The 18,976-nt window shown below is 51.9% G+C and overlaps 1 protein-coding gene across 7 annotated transcripts in view; it reads left to right on the forward strand.

Moving 5' to 3' along the window:
• Positions 1–5,743: 5,743 nt before the first annotated feature.
• The window catches only part of MGRN1 (mahogunin ring finger 1), a 56,796-nt gene continuing 43,563 nt past the window's right edge, over positions 5,744–18,976 (forward strand). For 4 of the 7 annotated variants that reach the window (XM_028117565.2, XM_028117560.2, XM_028117562.2 and 1 more), the window contains exon 1: positions 5,745–5,991. In XM_028117565.2, the coding sequence (XP_027973366.1) occupies positions 5,904–5,991 (88 nt within the window). In that variant the 5' untranslated portion in view covers positions 5,745–5,903. Of the gene's footprint in view, positions 5,992–10,580; positions 10,662–18,976 lie in introns of those variants that run through there. The other 3 variants (XM_028117561.2, XM_028117567.2, XM_028117566.2) reach the window with 2 other exon arrangements.

Raw genomic sequence — 18,976 nt, forward strand, 5'->3', positions numbered from 1 at the left:
TTCCGGGGCGGCCCCGAACTCCTATTCCCAGAATGCCCCGGTTTATTTGCATCGTTCTGTCCCGAATGACGTCAAGTGAGTGAGGCCGCGCCACCGCCAATGGTCGGCCGCAGAGTGTTAGGACCTGGCCATATAAGGTAAACAAAGCTGGCGGCCCAATGAGGCTGCAGCGGGGGCGGGCGCTGGGTCGGAGCCGGCGGGGGCGCGTCACGTGGCGGGCGGGGGCGGGACTGGGGAGCGCGGGAGGGGGGGAGTTGCGTGTTGTGTTTACAGCTCTGCACGCGCGGCTTCCGGGTGATCTCTCGGGTCGGGCGTGCGGGGCCAGGGCGGACCCGGAACGGGATCCCAGGGGCGGGGAGGAGGCGGGGAGAGGTCTGGCTCGGTCACCCCCGCTCTGAGGGACGTTGGCCCGGTTCCTCGCGCTCCCTGGGCTCCAGTTTCATCCGTTGGGCAACCGTTCTTTGAGCCCTTTCTCTTGCCCTGCCCTGACCCAGCGTTACTGCGGAGAGCGCACCCCGGAAGGGTTGGCTGGGGAGGGGGGGCGGGGGTGTTGGGACCGTGTATCAGAAATCCCAAGGACGGGGGCGCCTGGGTGGCTCAGTCGTTAAGCTCTGCCTTGGGCTCAGGTCATGGATCCCAGGGTCCTGGGATCGAGCCCCTCATCGGGCTCTCTGCTCAGCGGGGAGCCTGCTTCTCCCTCTCTGACTCCCCCTGCTTGTGTTCCCTCTCTCGCTATGTCTCTCTCTGTCGAGTAAATATCTTTAAAAAAAATCTCAGGGACGGATGTAGGCTTGTGGAAATGTAAAAAAGTGCCCCCTGGGAAGTGACACAGGCCCTGGGGACTTGGGGTGAAAGGTCATTGGGAGGTTTTTCTATATATATATTTATATTTTCTTCAAGATTTTTATTTATTTGAGAGAGAATGAGAAAGAGAGCACATGAGAGGGGGGAGGGTCAGAGGGAGAAGGAGACTCCCCGCCAAGCAGGGAGCCCGATGCGGGACTCGATCCATGAACCCCAGGATCATGGCCTGAGCCGAAGGCAGCCGCCCGACCAACTGAGCCACCCAGGCGCCCAGGTTTTCCTATATTTGATCCCTTGTTGGCTTTAGGCTTAGTGTGGGGTCCAGAGGTTGTGGAGGGGTCCAATGGGGATCAGGAGATCTTCTGGATGTGTCTGATTCTAGAGGAGTGCCCCCCCAACCCAGCACCTCAGTAGAGGAAATGCACTGGGTGGAGGGAACTATGCCACACTGGAGGGGTGGAGAGAAGCCCTACCTGGGTCCTAACCTTTCCAGAGGTTCTGGCTTTGGCGAGTGGGAGGATAATGGGAGACTGGTGGACAGGGCCTGAAGGGTCCTAGGAATCCGTGGGGGTTGTGGGTGGGCTGGGGCACCCGGATGCTCTGGGAGGGAAGGGAGCCCTGCACAGTAAGACCCCCCCAAGCGGCCTTTGAGGGCTAGAGTGCCCTGGGCTAAGTCTATCTGCAGGTAGCGGACTCACAGTGTCCTCTTGTGAGGTGCCCCAAGGGGGTACCTTGGCTCTGGCAGAAGTAACCTGTCCGCATGGGAAGTCAGGTTTGGGTGTTTTCTGCTACATGGGATCACTCAGGCTCCACCATTTTTTGCAAACCCTGATAGTGCCATGAGATTTCTGGTCTTGTTAAGAATGGCTCCTCTACTTAAAGCATCCTAAGCATGAATTAATGTGGGTAAAGCACCCAGCCCGAGGTAGGTGGCTCTGAAAGTGGTTATTGCTGTCCCTGTTATACCAGGATAGCATCAGGGCATGCTGGAAGGTAAGTGGGTTTTGGAGCCAGACAGACCTGGGTATGAGTCAACTCTGCTGCTTACTGACTGATGTTGGATAAGCTACTGCAGCCTTGAGCTTTGTTTCATTTGTAGAACCCGAGGTAGCAGTGTGGGGCAATCCCAGGCCTGCTGAGGGGATTAATACCCGTGCAGTGCTCAGCAAGGGCCCAGAACTCAGTGTACCATTTCTAGTACTCACCTCTTTGCCTGCATCTGGACCACTCTAGGGAGCCCAAGCCCCATTTTTACTGATGAAGAAACAGGCTGGAATCCAAACCACCTTATGCTCTTGCCAGTGTTCAGAGCCAGTGGAGAACAGGCACCCAGTAGGCCATGAGGGTGTATTTCTGGCGAGTGAGAGAGGGCAGTGCCCTGGCAGGGCCCACTAGGGGATTTTCTGGCTCAGGGAAACAGGAAGTACCTTCCCCCTTCCACCTATCCTTATCCAGCAACACTCAGTTACCTGCCCAGGCTTGTCCAGCTCAGAAGGAGCACTTCCAAACCAGCAGGCTGGCTGGGGTGGGGCAGATGAGGCTGGCAGGAGCAAAGGTTACTCCTCTGGCCCCCATGGTACCCCTAGCCCGCTTGTGTTCCCAGGGGCAGCAGGGAAGGAAAAAACAATCTTGTTTTTAGCCAGGATCAGCCTGGCAGGAGAGTGGACTTTGGATTTCTTAGCTAGCTCAGATGGGGCCTGACAGCTGGGACCAGTAGATAGGACAGGGGGACAAAAAGGTATTTTTTTAAAAAGATTATTTATTTATTTATTTTTTTTAAGATTTTATTTATTTGAGAGAGAGAGAGAAACAGCATGAGAGGGGAGAAGGTCAGAGGGAGAAGCAGGCTCCCCGCCGAGCCGGGAGCCCGATGTGGGGCTCGATCCCAGGACCCCAGGATCATGACCTGAGCCGAAGGCAGTCGCTTAACCAGCTGAGCCACCCAGGCGCCCCAAAAAGGTATTTCTAGCAGTGCCCACATCTTAACTGAAGTTCTGGGAAGTTGGGTGCCCTGCTAAAGTCTCCCAGCCTGCCCTGGCCTCCTTCCCACCTCCATCCTTTTTTCCTTTTCCTTTTTTTTTTTTTTTCCAAGATTTTAAATTTTCTCCACACCCAGTGTGGGGCTCAACCCCACAATTCTGTGATCAAGAGTCTCATGCTCCACTGACTGAGTCAGCCAGGCACCCTTCCACCTCCATTCTTTCAAATACTCCATAGATCATTGGGTGCCTGATTCTGGGAGCACAAGAATGAATAGGCAAGGAGGCTCAGGAAGGAAGAAGTCTGGACTCAAGGACTCATCAACCCATTAACTGTGCCTAGTGTCTGTTTCAAAAGAACCAGTGCTGGCTGACTGAGAGGATTTGAGATCTGGTCACTGCCTCACTCTTGACCTCTGTTCCTATACCCTCCCCCCAATTTGAATTTAACCACACTGACCTTTGAGCCCTTGGATCATACTCAGTTCCTTGAAGCCTCAGGGCCTTTGGATATAGTGTTTCCCTGGCTTGGAAACTGAACTGGCTTACCTCCTTAGAGTTTGCTCCCCTGCTGGTTTGCTCTTATTTGTATTTCAAATCCTGGCTTAAATGTTACCTCTCCAGAGAAGCCTTCCCTGACACCCCTATCAATAATAAGTCTCCCTTATTATTTCATTGCACTTCTATTCTCCTATAGCACTCACCACATTTTGTATTTGTGTACCTGTTAAGCTTTTAAGTGTGTCTCACTAACCTGCATGCTCCACATCTAGGGTTCTTCCATTTGATCCCAGTTGCCTGGCTAGTAGCCTGGCTCATTGCCTGTTACATAGTAGCTGCATGATAAATATTTGTTGAATAAATAAATGAATCAGCACAGATGTTGACAGTAGAACTAGTAACAAATCAGAAAGGACCTGTCTCCCAGCAGGGCATGGATAAGCACAGAAAGAACAAGTCCAAAGCTCTATTAAGAGGAATGTTTAATCAAACATCCAGCCCATGGAAATGACTGCCCTGGCCCAGGATCTATAGGAAGGACACGCTCCTAGGGTTGTTTTTCAATGAGAACATCAGGGTCTGTCCTACTCTCCTTGCCTCCCCACCAATCAGGGAGGCCAGTAAATTGAATTCAGTGTTGGTATATGTATGTGTGTATACACACGAGTGTTATGTGACTTAATAAAGATAAGGGAAGAAAGATCACACGGTGGTGGGGGGGGTGTGTCTTCAGGCCCATCTGGTGGCAAGAGACATGAAACTTAGCACATCGGGATGTTTCTGCTTCTGGGGTGGTAGGGGAGTATGGCAGTAAAAGGAGTGGCCTGGGGGCGCCTGGGTGGCTCAGTTGGTTAAGCGACTGCCTTCGGCTCAGGTCGTGATCCTGGAGTCCCTGGATCGAGTCCCACATCGGGCTCCCTGCTCAGTGGGGAGTCTGCTTCTCCCTCTGACCGTCTTCCCTCTCGTGCTCTCTATCTCTTATTCTCTCTCTCTCAAATCAATAAAATCTTTAAAAAAAAAAAAAAAGGAGTGGCCTGGTACAAGTTTCAGCTTCATTACTGTTTATCTACTGCAGCCTAAGTGAGTACTTCACTTCTTCCAGCTTCACTTTCCTTTTTTCATGAATTGGGAATGAAAATAAAAGCTCCATCAGAAAATTAAATGAGAGGGGGCACCTGGGTGGCTCAGTTGTTAAGCGTCTGCCTTCGGCTCAGGTCATGGTCCCAGGGTCCTGGGACTGAGCCCCACATCGGGCTCCCTGTGGGAAGCCTGCTTCTCCCTCTCCCACTTCCCCTGCTTGTGTTCCCTCTCTCGCTGTGTCTCTGTCAAATAAAATCTTAAAAAAAAAAAAATTAAATGAGAGACTATGTCTTAACACGATGTCTGGCACATAGTAGGTGCTCAGTAAATGGGAATCTTAATTGTAAAGCAGAGATTTAATCAGGCCCCTCCAAGACCTGGACTCTACTCATAAGCACATAAATCTTTCACCTTTTTTATTAATTTTGGCTTCCCAGGTTCCCTGACAATAGAAGGTTGTATTCTGGACTCTGGCCTCCCAAGGGGCAGGACTCGTTTTAATGTGGAATGGGGTGCATTTACCATTTGAGACCCTTTGCCAGCTGCGCCCTCCGCAGCTGCTTTCCTGGTGGAGCAGGCTTGCCTTGGGAAGCCACTTTCTTTTTGGAACCCCAGTTTCTCAACTGAAGAGTAGGTGAGAACAATCTCCACTTGGCCTGCTTACAGAATTTTATGTGAATCAAGAGCCACGAAAATACATTGCAACCTGCGAGCCTTTAATCATGACCAATTTTTTAAACATGCCTTCAGCACCTCATATGCAGCCATCCCTTGTGCCTCAGTTTCTCTATATGTAAAATGGGGAGAGGTCTGTGGGGCTGTAAAATTATGTCTTCAAAGTAATTGTTCTGGACGTGGAGCCAAAGAGAAGCCTTGAGTTGTGGAAAAGGCTAAAAGAAGTGTTTACCTTCTGTGAACCCCAACTCCTAGTCGGCTTGGGTTCCATCCCAGCTATTGCCGGGTGGCAGGTAAAGATGTGCCCTCTTCTGGACGGGGCAGGAGATCGACCCTGGGAAGTGGGGAGAACCATCGTGGCTCAGGGAGATATTTTAGAGAGGGGGTAAATGGAAGGCGCTGGGTTCCTATAAGAATCTATATACGAACAGATTATCAGGAGACTAAAGAGTTAGGATGTTAGTGACGTGTTTGCAATGCAGAGGAAAAGTCAGTTTGTGGTGTGGGTGATGGTTCCTCCCCTCTGGATTCAGGTCCATTTGGTTTGTCCCGGAGTCCCGGTCAGCATCTTCACTGGGCCGCGGCGAAGGGCATCCTGGGACATGTGGTTCTTTGGTGGGCTTCCTGCGCAGCAGCCCGTCGGCTTCGGCGGCGAGGGGACTCCATTTCCCGAGTGCCTCGTGCCCGGGGGGCGGAGGGCCGCCGTGGCGTCGGGTCCCGGCCGAGCTGGGGGTTGGGGTTTGGAGGCCGAGGTACCCGCGGTCGTGGGCGGGTGTTCGTGTGGCCTGGTCAGGGCCATGTCCGCGTGAGGACGCCGCCGCCGCCCGCGTCCCGGCCCCGGCCCGGCCCGGCCCGCCGCGCACCATGGGCTCCATTCTGAGCCGCCGCATCGCGGGTGTGGAGGACATCGACATCCAGGCGAACTCGGCCTATCGCTACCCGCCGAAGTCCGGTGAGCGGCCGGCGCGGCCCCGGGCGCGCAGCAGGGCGAGGCCTGGGCCGGAACGCGGGGTGGGCAGGGCGCGCCCGCGCGGTGCGCCCCGCAGAGGGTGCGGTGGGCTCTGCTCGGCCCGCGGCCCTCCTTGCGTCTCCCGGTCTGGGGCTCCGCGCGACCTCCACTCAGACCGTGGGTGGGGCCCCGGGCTGCCTGCCCGGTCCCGGCGGGGTGACCTTGGGTCAGTCACTTCGCCCGTGCGCGCCTCAGCTTCCTGGTCCGCACACAGGGGAGACTGAGTAGGAAACCCCAGGGCGGGGGTGAGGTTCGTGGCTCGACGCTGGCGAGGGGTTAGCACGGTACCCGGCGCTTCGCTTGTGCTTACAAAGTGGTCATTGTCAAAGGGATTGACATCACACCATCGCCAGTTTTGGCTTTCTTTGGTGGCTTAGTGTGACGACCCGGCCCGTGGTACTGAACACTCGCCATCTGGACAGAAGCTGAGCTTTCTGGTGACCTTCTGGTGCCTGTGAATGGTGGGTGGGTGGGTGGGTAGGGGCAGTGACGTTGGGCCCAAGGAGATTATGATCAATGGGGTCCTTGCTGGAAAACAGGAGACTGGTTGGAGGGGACCTACCTGGTTCCCTGGTCTCTTTTTTTGTGGCAGGGAGACCTGAGACACTAGCGAGGAAGTGACTTTTCCAAGGTCTAAGAGCTGGATGGAAGTGCCTCTGGGAGGAGGACCACAGATCGGACTCCCAGTCGACTTGTTCCCACTCTGTTTTGGTGCCCCTAAAGAGTGTGGCCTGACCCAGAACTTCAGCTTGGGTTCCTCCCTCTCCATCTCCTCATGGGGGTCATTTGTCGTGGAAAGAAAAGAAAAAGGACAGAGAATTTGGACATGAGGGGGACTTTGAGGTTGGGTCTCCTGATCCTGGTTTCTGAAGAATCTGATCTGTTATGGTGGTCTCCTAGACCTCACAGTTGGCCCTGGGACACCCACCAGGCCAAGTTTCCTTCCAGTGTAGTCCAGGAGCACCCACTGCCACTAGTGGAGAAGCTTGTTAAAGGCGCATTTCCCAGGCCCTGCCTCAGACCTGCTGGGGCCTAGGAAGCTGCATTTAAACCCATTTCTCAAGTGAGTCTGATGTCCACTCATATTTGAGAACTGCTTTGCCCTGATTTTGGAAGCCCAAGAGGGAGAGTGTCTGGGAAAATAGAGGGGCGGAGACTAGCACAGTTTTTGGAACAGAGTGGGCAGAAGGCACTGTTGCCTGCTTGTGTCCCAGGCACAAGTGCAGGGCAGCCCAGCCTGGTGTGGGGATCCCCTGGAGGCCAGTGGGCTGACATCCCCAGATGTGATTGAAGCAGTTGTTTGAATTCATCCTCTTCCATCTCTGATGTTCTTCCAGCCTGTCTTTGGCTGAGTGACGCTAGGCAAGTTGCTCTGCCCCCTGGGTCACAGTTTCCTCATCTGTACAATAGGTTGATCCTTGAACAGTGCTCAGAATAGTGCCTGGCACCGAAAGTCCTCATAAAATATTAATTAATTGTTATAATGGCTTAAAAAGGAAATCAGCTGGCCAATTCAGACCCTAATAGCTGTTAGCAGTGGCATGGCAGAGATATCAAAGTTTTATGTGGCATTTCCTGTATAACCTGGGGCTAGGACACACTTGATGTCCCTTCACTTGGGTGTTTGGACGAAACCACAAATACAAGGCCTTTATAACACCACTTTCAGATTCTGTGTGGTAGACCTTGCTAATCATTCAGGACACTCTTTGTCACCAAGCCTGGACTTGGTTTCAGAATCCATTAATAAACACCCTGGTCAGCCACAACTAATCGATTGGGTCTGTCACCCAAGATGAATGTCATAGGCTACCTTAGAGCACGACAACAGTGCTCTCCTGGACTTGTCCAGCCTGAAAGCTGTCCCCTCAGATTCCTTGTCCCTCGGGCCGCCATGCTCAGGGAGGAGGGTCAGTCTGAGAAATGACTTTAGCAGTACTTTCCTATGTTTCCCCAAGTGTGGACTGGGGACCCCAGGGGAGTTCCAGATGATTTTTAAGGGATGGCCCCATGGACCCTTCTAACACTTGGTGAGAAAGTTATCTTTTCAGGTCCGTTAATTTTGTTGATAATATCAAGCAGAGGAAAATGATTGGATGTTAATATTTTTTAACACATATATAATACTGTCAGATCCCTTTCAGCTTTATTGAGACATAATTGACATATAATGTTGTGCAAGTTTAATGTGTATACCCTAATGATTTGATATGTGTACACATGGGAAGATGATCACCACAATATAGGGTGAGTTAACACCCTCATCTCTACACTTTTTTTTTTTTTTTTTTTGGTGTTGAGAACTTTTAAGATCTCTTTCTTTTGCTTGTGGAACTTTCAGCATGTACTGCAAAGGTTCCTAGTTCAAATTTAATAACATTTGCCTTGTTTTCATTGTATTTATTCATTTTACTTTTTAAGTGGCTTTATTGAGATATAAATTGTGTGCCATACAACGCATCCATTGTAAACATATGATTTGTTGACTTTCAGTAAATGTATAGAACTGTGCAACCATCACCACAATCAGGTTTTAGACATTTCCAGCACCCTCCAAAGTTTCCTTGTGTCTGTTTGCAGTCAGTCTGTGCCCCCACCTGACCCCCACCCCATTACTCTGATCTGCTTTCTGTCTTAAAATGTGCCCTTTCTGGACACTTTATATAAAAGGAATCATTCAACATGTAGTCTCTCTTATGTCTGGCTCCTTGCGCTTGGAACAATTTCTTTGAAGCTCATCCATGTTGTAACAGATGTCTGTACCTTATTGTACAGATACCATACATTTTATTTATTTACCAGTTAACATTTGGGTTGTTTCCACTTTTTGGCTATAATGAATAATGTTGCTATGAACATTGAACGTTTGTATGGCTCTTTTCAATTCTCTTTAGTATACACCTAGGAGAGGAATTGCTGGGTCAGATGGTGACTCTATGTTTGACCTTTTGATGAACTGCCAGACTGTTTGCATAGTGGCTGTTTCATTTTACATTCCCATCAGCAGTGTGTGAGGGTTCAGGTGCTCCACATCCTCGTCAACACTTATTATTGTCTACCTTTTTTTTTTTTTTAATAGGCTCTACGCCCAATGTGGGGCTTGAACTCACAACCCTGAGATTAAGAGCCGTGTGCTGTACTGACTGAGTCAGCCAGGCGCTCCTTTGTCTGCCTTTTTCATTATAACCATCCTTGTGGGCTTGTGGGTGTGAGGTGGTATCTCATTGTGGTTTTGATTTGCATTTCCCTGATTGATGTGGAACATCTTTTCACGTGCTTATTAGCCATTTGTATACTGTGTGTGTGTGAGAGAGAGAGAGAGAGCCTGCAGCCTGAGCACACGTGCCAGACGTCTGTTTTTGTCTTTTGTTCATTTTTTAAAGATTGGATTGTTTGTCTTACTGAGTTGTAACAGTTCCTTATTCTGGGTACAGTGACACAATTCCTTTATCAGCTCTGACTTGGTAATATTTTTTCCTAGTCTGTGACTTGTCTTCATTTTTCTTAATGGTGTCTTTTGAGGATCAAAAGTTTTTAAATTTTGGTTAAGTTCAATTTATCAATTTTTTAGTGGTTAGTGTTTTTGGAGTTATATCTAGGAGATCTTTGCCTAGGCCAAGGTAACAAAGATTTTCTATGTTTTTTTCCTCAGAAGTTTTACAGTTTCAGCTCATGCGTTTGGGTCTGTGGTCCATTTGGTTCCAATTTACATATGTGCTGCCGAAGCAAGCACTGTGATCCATATTGAGGTAATGTTTTCATGTGTAGTTCCAGGTAAAACTGTGAGGTCTTTTTTTTTGCATATGGATATTATTTCATTATCATTTGTTGTAAAGACTATTCTTGTCCCATCCAGCTGCCTCTGCACCTTTGTAAAAAATGAGTTCACCATAAACGGTGAGGGTTTATTTCTGTACTCTGTTGCCCTGATCACACAGCTGGCCTGTCTTCAGCCGAGGGTCAGAGCAGGAGCGAGGACACCACGGCTGAGTCCGTACAGAGGAGGTGCAGACATGCAGGAGAGGGTCCGGAGTGTAACAGGTGCCCACGTGGAGTACCTGGCTGTGGGCAGCTGCTGCCACCGTCAAACCTCCTACTGAGATTATTACTGTTAATTGTGTGTCTCAGAGCGATGCTATCTGCCCTGTGCTGGTGTTTGAGGGAGGTCGTGCTGGGACCGGGTCACCCAGGAAAAGTGTCGGAAGGGGAGGCAATCAGACATGTGACCTACCAACCCAGGGAGGGGACGGAGTGGAGGGGAGATACGCCCCAGACCTAAACCTTGTGTGTGTGCGTGTGCTTTCCGAATGTTTTCACCTCCTTTATCTTATGGGAGCCTTGCCTTATCCTTGTGACACCAAACTTTTGTCCTCTGGTGGAGGAACTAGAAATCAGACTGAGCCTTTTGTCGCGCAGCATCTGAGCCTGGTGTGCAGTAGGCACTTAACAAATGCTTGTGCAATAGGCCCGGAAGGAAACCAACCCCATCTCCCTAGTGTATGGGCCGCTCAGACTGGGCTGCATCTTATCCCTCGGTGTGTCGGGCGGGGTCTGACGACTCCTGGGCCTCCTGCCATGTGATGGAGCCACCCAAGGCGCGTGCAAGACTTTTGGTGTGTACTTTGGTGTTGCTGGCAGTCTAGGAACATCTCGTGAGCACTTGTGTTGGGGTTTACTCTTTACAGAGTAGGGCCTTGCTGACTGATGTCTTTGGCATCTGAAGGAGAGAGCCGAGGCTGGTGTTGCAGATGAGAGAGGACAGTCTCTATCACCAGGGGCATTCTGGGTCTCTGGGCCATCCCTGTCCAAGGGAGTGAGCTTGTGCTGAGCCCCGCGGCAGTAGGATGGAGGGTGGGGAGAAGGGGCTCCTGCACACTGGCAGTTCACCTTCCTGCGCCGAGACCCACACCATCATCACGAGCGTGGTGCGGCTCCACTGGGTTCCTGTTCAGCTTCCCCGTGTTTCCTGTGCCATTCACAGATGAGAACTAGTTCTGTGCTTCTGCTCTTGTTAACTGGGTTCAGATTTTATCATTGGAATAGCTGCATAAATAAACTGTATTTTCTGAGCTTCAGTTGTTACTTCAAGTAAAAACAAAAGCAACAAGAAGCCTCTTAAATGGGCCGTAGTAGGTGGGCATCTGAGCCCCTGCTTCCGGGAAGCAGCAGCCTGGGGTTGCTGGGGTTTAGAAGCCTGTGATTGGTGCCCAGACCCTGGGGCCGCGGGGAGCTGAGGTTTGGTGGGTCTCCCCGTTGGAGTGTTGCCTGCCCATGGGGCCGGGAGCTCGGTGTGCTTGTTTCTGAGGTCTTGCATCGTTTACTCAGTTCTGGGCATGTGTCTGGGGACCTTTCATAGTTTCTCTGGGGATTGTTGAGAAACTGTCACCTTTTGTTGACCTGAACATAACCTGGCTGTTAGCCAACTCCTGCCAGCCTTCCTGCCCTGAGCTTTGTTGGACTTCCCTGTGCATGGGCCAACTACACAGGCCTATAGGGCCTGTCGCTCCCGGTGAGGAAAGCCGGAGCTTGTTCTGGTCTGGTCGCAGAGCCAGTGGGCCTTTTACCCCTGCCCGAGGAGGTGGCTGCTGCCATTCCACAGCCCGCCATGGCTCCCAGGGCCCAGCTTCCCGGGGTAAAGAGGATGTGGGTGCTTATGAGTCTGTGTGCACATGTGTGTGTCTTCCTCACAGTTGGGGTGACTTTTATTGTGTTTACAACACACCCATCCACAGACATGGAAAGTTGAGGATTAGTTTAGCGCAGGAGATTGAACCCAGGAGCAGTCCTCTGCCCCCCCCCCCCCCAGCCAGTAGAGGTGCGGTGGTAGGAGCACTAGATTCTGAGTCCTGAGGCCTGACTCTGGCCCTGGTCTGTGGCCTTGAGCCAGGAGCTTGCTCTCTGGCCCCATTTCCCTGACTCACTGGGGTGAACCTCTTGCCCCAGGCCTCTTTCCAGATCTGACTCTGAGAGTCCACGGGAGCTGGCAGAGTGAGACCACGCCCTGCCCTGCCCAGCCTTTGTTTTTCAGCAGTCCCAGAAGTTTCCTGGAGGATGTCCTGTACTTCCTGGATGGTCCCAACAGGCAGTGACCACTGCCGTCTGCCTCTCCTCCCAAACCCAGTGTGGCCCAGACCAGACATTTGCATGGGGCCGTGTTCCATTTGGCATTTCCTGTGTGCATTTCCTGTGTGGTTGTGTTGTCACCCAGCCTCACTATTCTGTGTTATTCCATAAAATGGTGTCCCATAAAAGGGTGGATGGTGTCACAGGCGCCCTGTGCCCCATGCAGCGCCTGATGTGGCCTCAGTCAATAACCGTACAGTTGTTTACTTCCACCAGCTGCCCCTGCATCTGCCCAGCTCCTCAGAGATGGGGGATCTGGGCTTAGCCCCGGCCTGTGCTGCAGGGGGTGGCCATCCCACCAGGATGGGAGTGAGAGGGAGGAGTGAGGCCTACACCCTCTGCCATGTGCAGAAAAGCACATGGTCTGGAACCGTGTGGGAGAGGGTCCTGTGCTGTCTAACCCGAAATCCCTTGGCTTGCTTAGTCATAGAGCCAGGTGAGGAGGCACAAGGCTTGAGGAGTGACTGATGGAACATCTCTCCACCTCTGTGTCTGAAGGATTTCCTCTGTCCTTTCCTCCTGCCTGATACTGATTTGGGCCCTCCTGCTTGGTCCTGGGTGCTCGGCACCCGCAGGGCGGGCAGACTGCCGTACTGGCCCCCTCCAGGTGGTCCTGGCGTCCACCGTTCTGATAACTGCAGCTTTCTGTCATCCACACCTCCTGCCCCAGATGATATCCCCGAGTGACCAGACTCCCTGGGTGTCTCTAGGGGGAATCAAAAGAAGGAATTGTGTTTGGTTCACGGCTTAAGAAATATGTGTGTATACACATATATGCATTCTTCCTCAGATCTCGATGGGACTGTGTGCCCATAAACCCATCGTAAGCTGAAAAGCCTAGAAGTTGAAAATGCATCGAATACACCTAACTTAATGAACATTTTTTTTTTAAGCTTTTATTTATTTATTTGACAGAGTGAGAGAGCACAAGCAGGGGGGCTTGTGAGAGGGAGAAGCGGGCTCCCCGCCAAGCAGGGAGCCTGGTGAGGGGCTCGATCCCAGGACCCTGGGATCATGACCTGAGCGGAAGGCAGCCACTTAACCGACTGAGCCACCCAGGTGGCCCCCTACTGAACATTGTAACTTAGCTTCGCCTACCTTAAATGTGCGCAGAACACCTACATTAGCCTACGGGTAGGCAAAATCGTCTAACACAAAGCCTATTTTATATTAGTGTTCGATATCCATGTAACTTAGTGAACACTGTACTGAAAGTGAAACACAGAATGGTTGGGTGCGGAAGGGCGGTGAGTACGAGTTGTAGACCCTGTGGCTGCATTGCTGACTGGGAGCTGGGGCTCCTGCTACTGCCCAGCATCCCGAGAGAAGATCCCACCATCCCACCACAGATCATTAGCCCGGGAAAAGATCCACATTCACAATTTGGAGTATGGGTTTGAACCAATGCCTGTCGCTTTTGCACCATTGTAAAGTCTAAAACTTGTATGTTGAACCATTGTAAGTCGGGGACTGTATGTATGTTTAACATCAAAGCGTAAAGGTGTTTAGAAATTGTGCAAAGCATAAGCTTGATGAATGATGACACAGTGAATGTATTGAAGGAGTAGAACAGTAGCAGCCCCCCAAGCCCCTAGGTGCCCCTTCCCAATCTCTGCCTTCTTCCTCCCTGGGAAACCTTCCGACTCCACTAGAGGTGATTTTACCTGTTTCTGAATTTGCTATAATAACTGGCTGCTCTTTGCTCCACACTCGGTGATGAGAGAGAGGCCCTAACACTGTTCGTGGGGGCCGTAGTCGGTTTGGTCTCTGCTGTGTTACATCCCATTGTCTGTTGAGGCCGCTGTGTCTTCATCCGTTCATGTGCAGGGGCGTCGGGCACATTTCCAGTTTGGGCCCTTACGGAAAATGCTGCCATGGACCCTCCCGTGGCTGCTCTGGTGCCCAGGAGTCAGATTTCCTGCGGTCCGTGTTTTTTTTTCTTTTCTTTTTTTTTAAGATTTTATTTATTTATTTGAAAAAGAGAGAGAGGGAGGGAGAGCACAGGAGAGGGAGGAGCAGACTCCCCGCTGAGCAGGGAGTCAGTCCGATGTGGGGCTCTGTGGGGCTCCTGAGATCATGACCTGAGCCGAAGGCAGCCGCTTAACTGACTGAGCCACGCAGGCGCCCCCGTGTTTTTCCTAATTGTGGTAAATACACGTAACTGTGACCATTCTAACCGTTTGAAGTGTGCAGTTCAGTGACATTAAGTACCTTCACCATGTTGTGCAGCTGTGCACCAATCCACCATCATTTCTCTACAACTCTTTCCCCCTTGTGCCGTTTACACCCTGACTCCCTGGTCCCCGCTCCCAGCCCCGGGCAGCCACCACTCTTGGTGTTAGCGACTTTTGACCTCCCCCATCCCCGGTACCCTCTCTGGGTCACAGTCACACGTGGCAGTGGGTGCTGGGGCCCTCAGGCGCGAGTTCGGCCACAACGGGTTTTGCAGACAGGTTTTTGGAGTTGTTGAGCCGATTCACACTCCCATCGGTGGAGCCGGGTGCTGACTGCTGTGCATTCTCACCCACCCTGGGGAGTGTCAGCTGCGTGTGGTTTGTTGTTGTCTAACTGTACCAAGGAAAGCTCATGGAGTTTTTTTTTTTTTAAAGATTTTATTTATTTATTTGGCAGAGAGATACAGAGAGAGGACAAGTAGGCAGAGAGGCAGGCAGAGGGAGAGGGAGAAGCAGGCTCCCCGCCGAGCAGGGAGCCCGATGCGGGGCTCGATCCTAGGACCCTGGGATGATGACCTGAGCTGAAGGCAGCCGCTTAACCGACTGAGCCACCCAGGCGCCCCAAGCTCATGGAGTTTTAATTTCCTTTACCCTGATGGCGGTGAGGTTGGGCACCTTTTCATATGGAAATTACCATCCATTTCTCTTCCTCTTTTTGTGAGGTGTCTATTGAAATCATTTGCATGTTTTTCATACTGGGTTGTCTCCTTTCTCACTGATTTGCAGGAGTTCTTTCTTAAGTGCTTTTTATTACATTTTTAATTCTAAGGAAATTGGCTGTCACTTTGGCGTTTATGCAGACTAGCTTAGGCAGGAGGCAGAATGTACTGGAAAGCTGGTGGTGGGTGGGTCTCTGGAACCCAAGGGTGGGAAGCCAATAAGTGGAAGCCAACTGAACACAAAAGCCTCTCATCCCCTCTGGTCTCAGCATCCTTCTGCTGCGACTTGCCCAAAGCTGACTGCCACCCATCTGGGGCCCTCAAGGACCAAGTCCTTTGGTCTCTGGTCCAGTTCCACAGGAGAGAGAATCCACGTGTTGGTCCAGCATGGTCAGGTGTCCACCTTGGCCAGCCAGCAGTGTCTAGGGGGTGGGAGCTGCGCGGTCTGCTGGCAGCTGGGGCCTACCACCAAACTGGGTTGTGGAGGCTGTTTCCAGAAAAGGCAAGGACCCCTCCTCCCAAAAAAAGGTGGCTGCAGCCACTTACTCTGGAACTCAGTGAACCAGAATCTTTTCACCTGTGCAAGGCTCTTTGTGTTACCATGTACACGCGTCATAGGGCAGCCTGAAAGGTCCTTGTCGGTGTTATTCACTAAGGCCTCCATGTTGCAGATGGGGACACCGAGGCCCACAGAGATTAGGCTGCCCTAGGTCACCTAGGCTGCGTGGAGAAGCACTGTTCTGTGTACACGCAGGACCTTGGCCCAGGGGGAATCAGGGAGCAGGGTGGTTAGACGTGGGTGACCCCCTTAGGGTCAGTCTTTTCTCTCTGCCTGGGAACCTGCTTCCAGGCTGTAGGGCCTCCCACCTGGCTAGGAGTTTCACAAGCCTGAAGATGCTTTCCTTTCCTGAGATCACTCTTTGGGGACTGTGATGTTCTCATCCCGTTGGTCCAGCCCAGCCAGAGCTTAGTGGCAGCAGATTCGGGACACTGGTTATTGGGAACATCTGTCCTGGTAGAGAATGAGAAGAATTTTCGGCCTGCGGAGTTCTTGAACTGTCCCCAGCCATTGCACAGGCCTGCTCAGTTCTCTTCCCCCCTACTGGGGCTGCTGAGCGGGTCTTGTGTGTCTTAGCGGGGGGGGGGGGGGGGGGGGGGCAGAGTCTTTAGTTTTGTCATGGCTTACTGGCAGGGACATTGTGATTTATAGTAAGAAATATCTGGGGGGTGCCTGGGTGGCCCAGTCGTTAAGCGTCTGCCTTCCGCTCAGGTCATGATCCCAGGGTTCTGGGATCGAGCCCCGCATTGGGCTCCCTGCTTGGCGGGAAGCCTGCTTCTCCCTCTCCCATTCCCCTGCTTGTGATCCCCTCTCGCTGTCTCTGTCAAGTAAATAAATAAAATCTTTAAAAAAAATGCAAATAAATAAATCTTCGGTTTTCACCTGTTCCTGTCGCAGAGTTCCTAAAACCCTTGGAATTTCCTAAGCAATGAGTGATAGTGATAGAAGTGAAATCAGAGTCTTTTTTTTTAAGATTTTATTTATTTGACAGAGAAAGACACAGCGAGAACAGGAACACAAGCAGGGGGAGTAGGAGAGGGAGAAGCAGGCTTCCCGTGGAGCAGGGAGCCTGATGCGGGGCTCGATCCCAAAACCCTGGGATCATGACCTGAGCTGGAGGCAGACGCATAGCGACTGAGCCACCCAGGGACCCCAGAAGTGAAATCAGAGTCTTGATACTCGTAACTGGGCCCCTTTCCATCACACCTGAATTTATGTTAATGAGGAGATTTTGGAAAGCACCTAAGGGTTGGTCCTGGCTGCCTTTGGACCCAACCTTGTGACCAGAGGCTGGAGATTGAAAGGGTCACCAGCAGCCAGGGATTTAATTAACCGTGCCTATATAACAAAACCTCCATGCAAACCCAAAAGGGCTGGGTTCAAACTGCTTCTGGGTTGGTGAACACAGCAAGAGGCCAGGAGGGTATAGCACTCAGAGAGGGTTTGGAAGCACCTGCACCCTTCCCACATGCCTTGTCCTGGGCCTCTCTTCTGTCTGGCTCTTCCTGAGTCCTATCCTTTTATAATAAACTGGAGATCTAGTAAGTGAACTGTTACCCTGAGTTTTGTGAGCTGCTCTAGCAAATTAATTGGGGGTCATGGGAATGTCCAGTTTATAGCCAGTTGACAGGTGACCAACTGGACTGGGGATTGGCATCTGAAGGGAGAGGGCAGTGGTGTGGGGCTGAGCCCTTAATCTATGGGATCTGATGCTGTCTCTGGGTGGATAGTGTCAGGATTGAGCTGAATTTGTAGGCCACCCAGTCAGTGTGCACTGGGAATTGGAGAATTGCTGGGGGGTGTGGGTAGAACACACAGGGGGCTGGTGTAGTTGAGTGTACAGCTCTGGGGTCAGTGAGGACACCACCTCTGGCTGGTGCTGGGGCTTGAGCAGGTCACATGACCTCTCTGTGCCTCCCATTTCCTCAACTGTCAGTAGTAAGCTGTCATCCATGCTCCCCCTCTTCATTCAGCCGGTTTTTATCAAGCTCCTGTGTGCAGGCCAGGGTGGTGGTTGCTGGGGTACAGGATGGTGGACAAACTTGTGACCCCTGCCTGGAGTGTGAACCAACCAGCACAGGAAGAAAAACTTTGAAGACAGTGGGGGGCGGAGGGTTTGCTATCGAATGGGCAAGATGGCTTGCAGGGAGGCTGTAGGAGGCCTTGCTACTGAGTGGCAGGGTGGGAGCATCCTTTGGGTCACAGGGAATGGAGGAAGTTCCGGAATCCTGGGAGACAGGCCAGGAAGGTGGTGCTGGGCGAGGTGGCAGCACAGGGCAGTCACTAATTTGCAGGGCGGTGGGTGGTGGCTGTCCCTGAGGTCGAGGCATGGGAATGTGTGTTGCTGGGGATGGTATCAGTATCGCTGGTTTGAAGCATCTGCAGTGCAAGGAGGGAGCTCCTGATAGGGTGCTGATTCCACCCCTCAGAGCATCTCCTCATGACCTGGTCGCTGCCCGAAGGCCCCAGCTCCCAGTACCACCACACTGGGGGTGAGATTCACCGTGTGAATTTGGAGGAAACATGAACATTCGATCTGTAGTAGGGTCCCAAACTTTGGTCTCGATGAAACTTGGTTTTTGTGAGTATGTAGCTAAGGGGAGAGCAGGTGTCTTCTGGGAGAGCTTCGAGCTCCCACTTGTACTCTCCCCATTCCTCGCCCTGCCTCCTGGGGGATTCTGGGGATTTGGGTGTGGATCATTCTGGGCTTTGGAGAGCTTGTCCTGGTGCCTGGCCCCTTAGCAGGGTTAGTTCACTTACATAATTGAGAGTGTTTCCGTTTGGGGGTTGGAAGTGATGATCGTGGTCCGCCATGTGTACTGCCAGACATTTGAAAGCAGAACAGACAGAAGAACCCCAGAAGCCCGGCCGTCACTGTAGCAGCCTCTGACTGGAGCCCATGGTTCTGATTTTCCTCGTCTGTAAAAAATGATGAACATGCGTGTCCATCCACATCGGAAAACCGAGCCATGTGTGGGAGCGCGGGGAGGCCTCCAGGGGAGGTCCCCTCCCTTGGTCTTTATTTTGGTGGCTGGCCACCTGTGGGTTCTCCGGGTCACTGGGATGCCTGTAAGGAGGACGGAGTCTGAATATCCCCCGCTACAGAGGAGGTGAACTGGCTGAATTCCTCAGAGGTCGTGCGGCCCTCGAGCGTGTTGGTGCCGAGTAGCCAGGGCCAAATCGTGGTCAAAATCGTGGCCTCTGGCAGGCTTCCGAGTGTGGCCTTAGAGGGCTTTTCAACTGGTCTGATCTGGAAGGCCTTCCCATGTGGCTCATTCATTGTGTGCGAACAGCAGCCCTTTGTAGTCTGCCCTGAGATGACACCATGACACCACAACACCCCTGGCTGCTGT

Source organism: Eumetopias jubatus, unplaced genomic scaffold (assembly GCF_037043125.1).
Source record: "Eumetopias jubatus isolate StellerSeaLion01/CBP00866 unplaced genomic scaffold, mEumJub1_p1.0 scaffold_12, whole genome shotgun sequence".
In the NCBI taxonomy this organism is placed as follows: domain Eukaryota; kingdom Metazoa; phylum Chordata; class Mammalia; order Carnivora; family Otariidae; genus Eumetopias; species Eumetopias jubatus.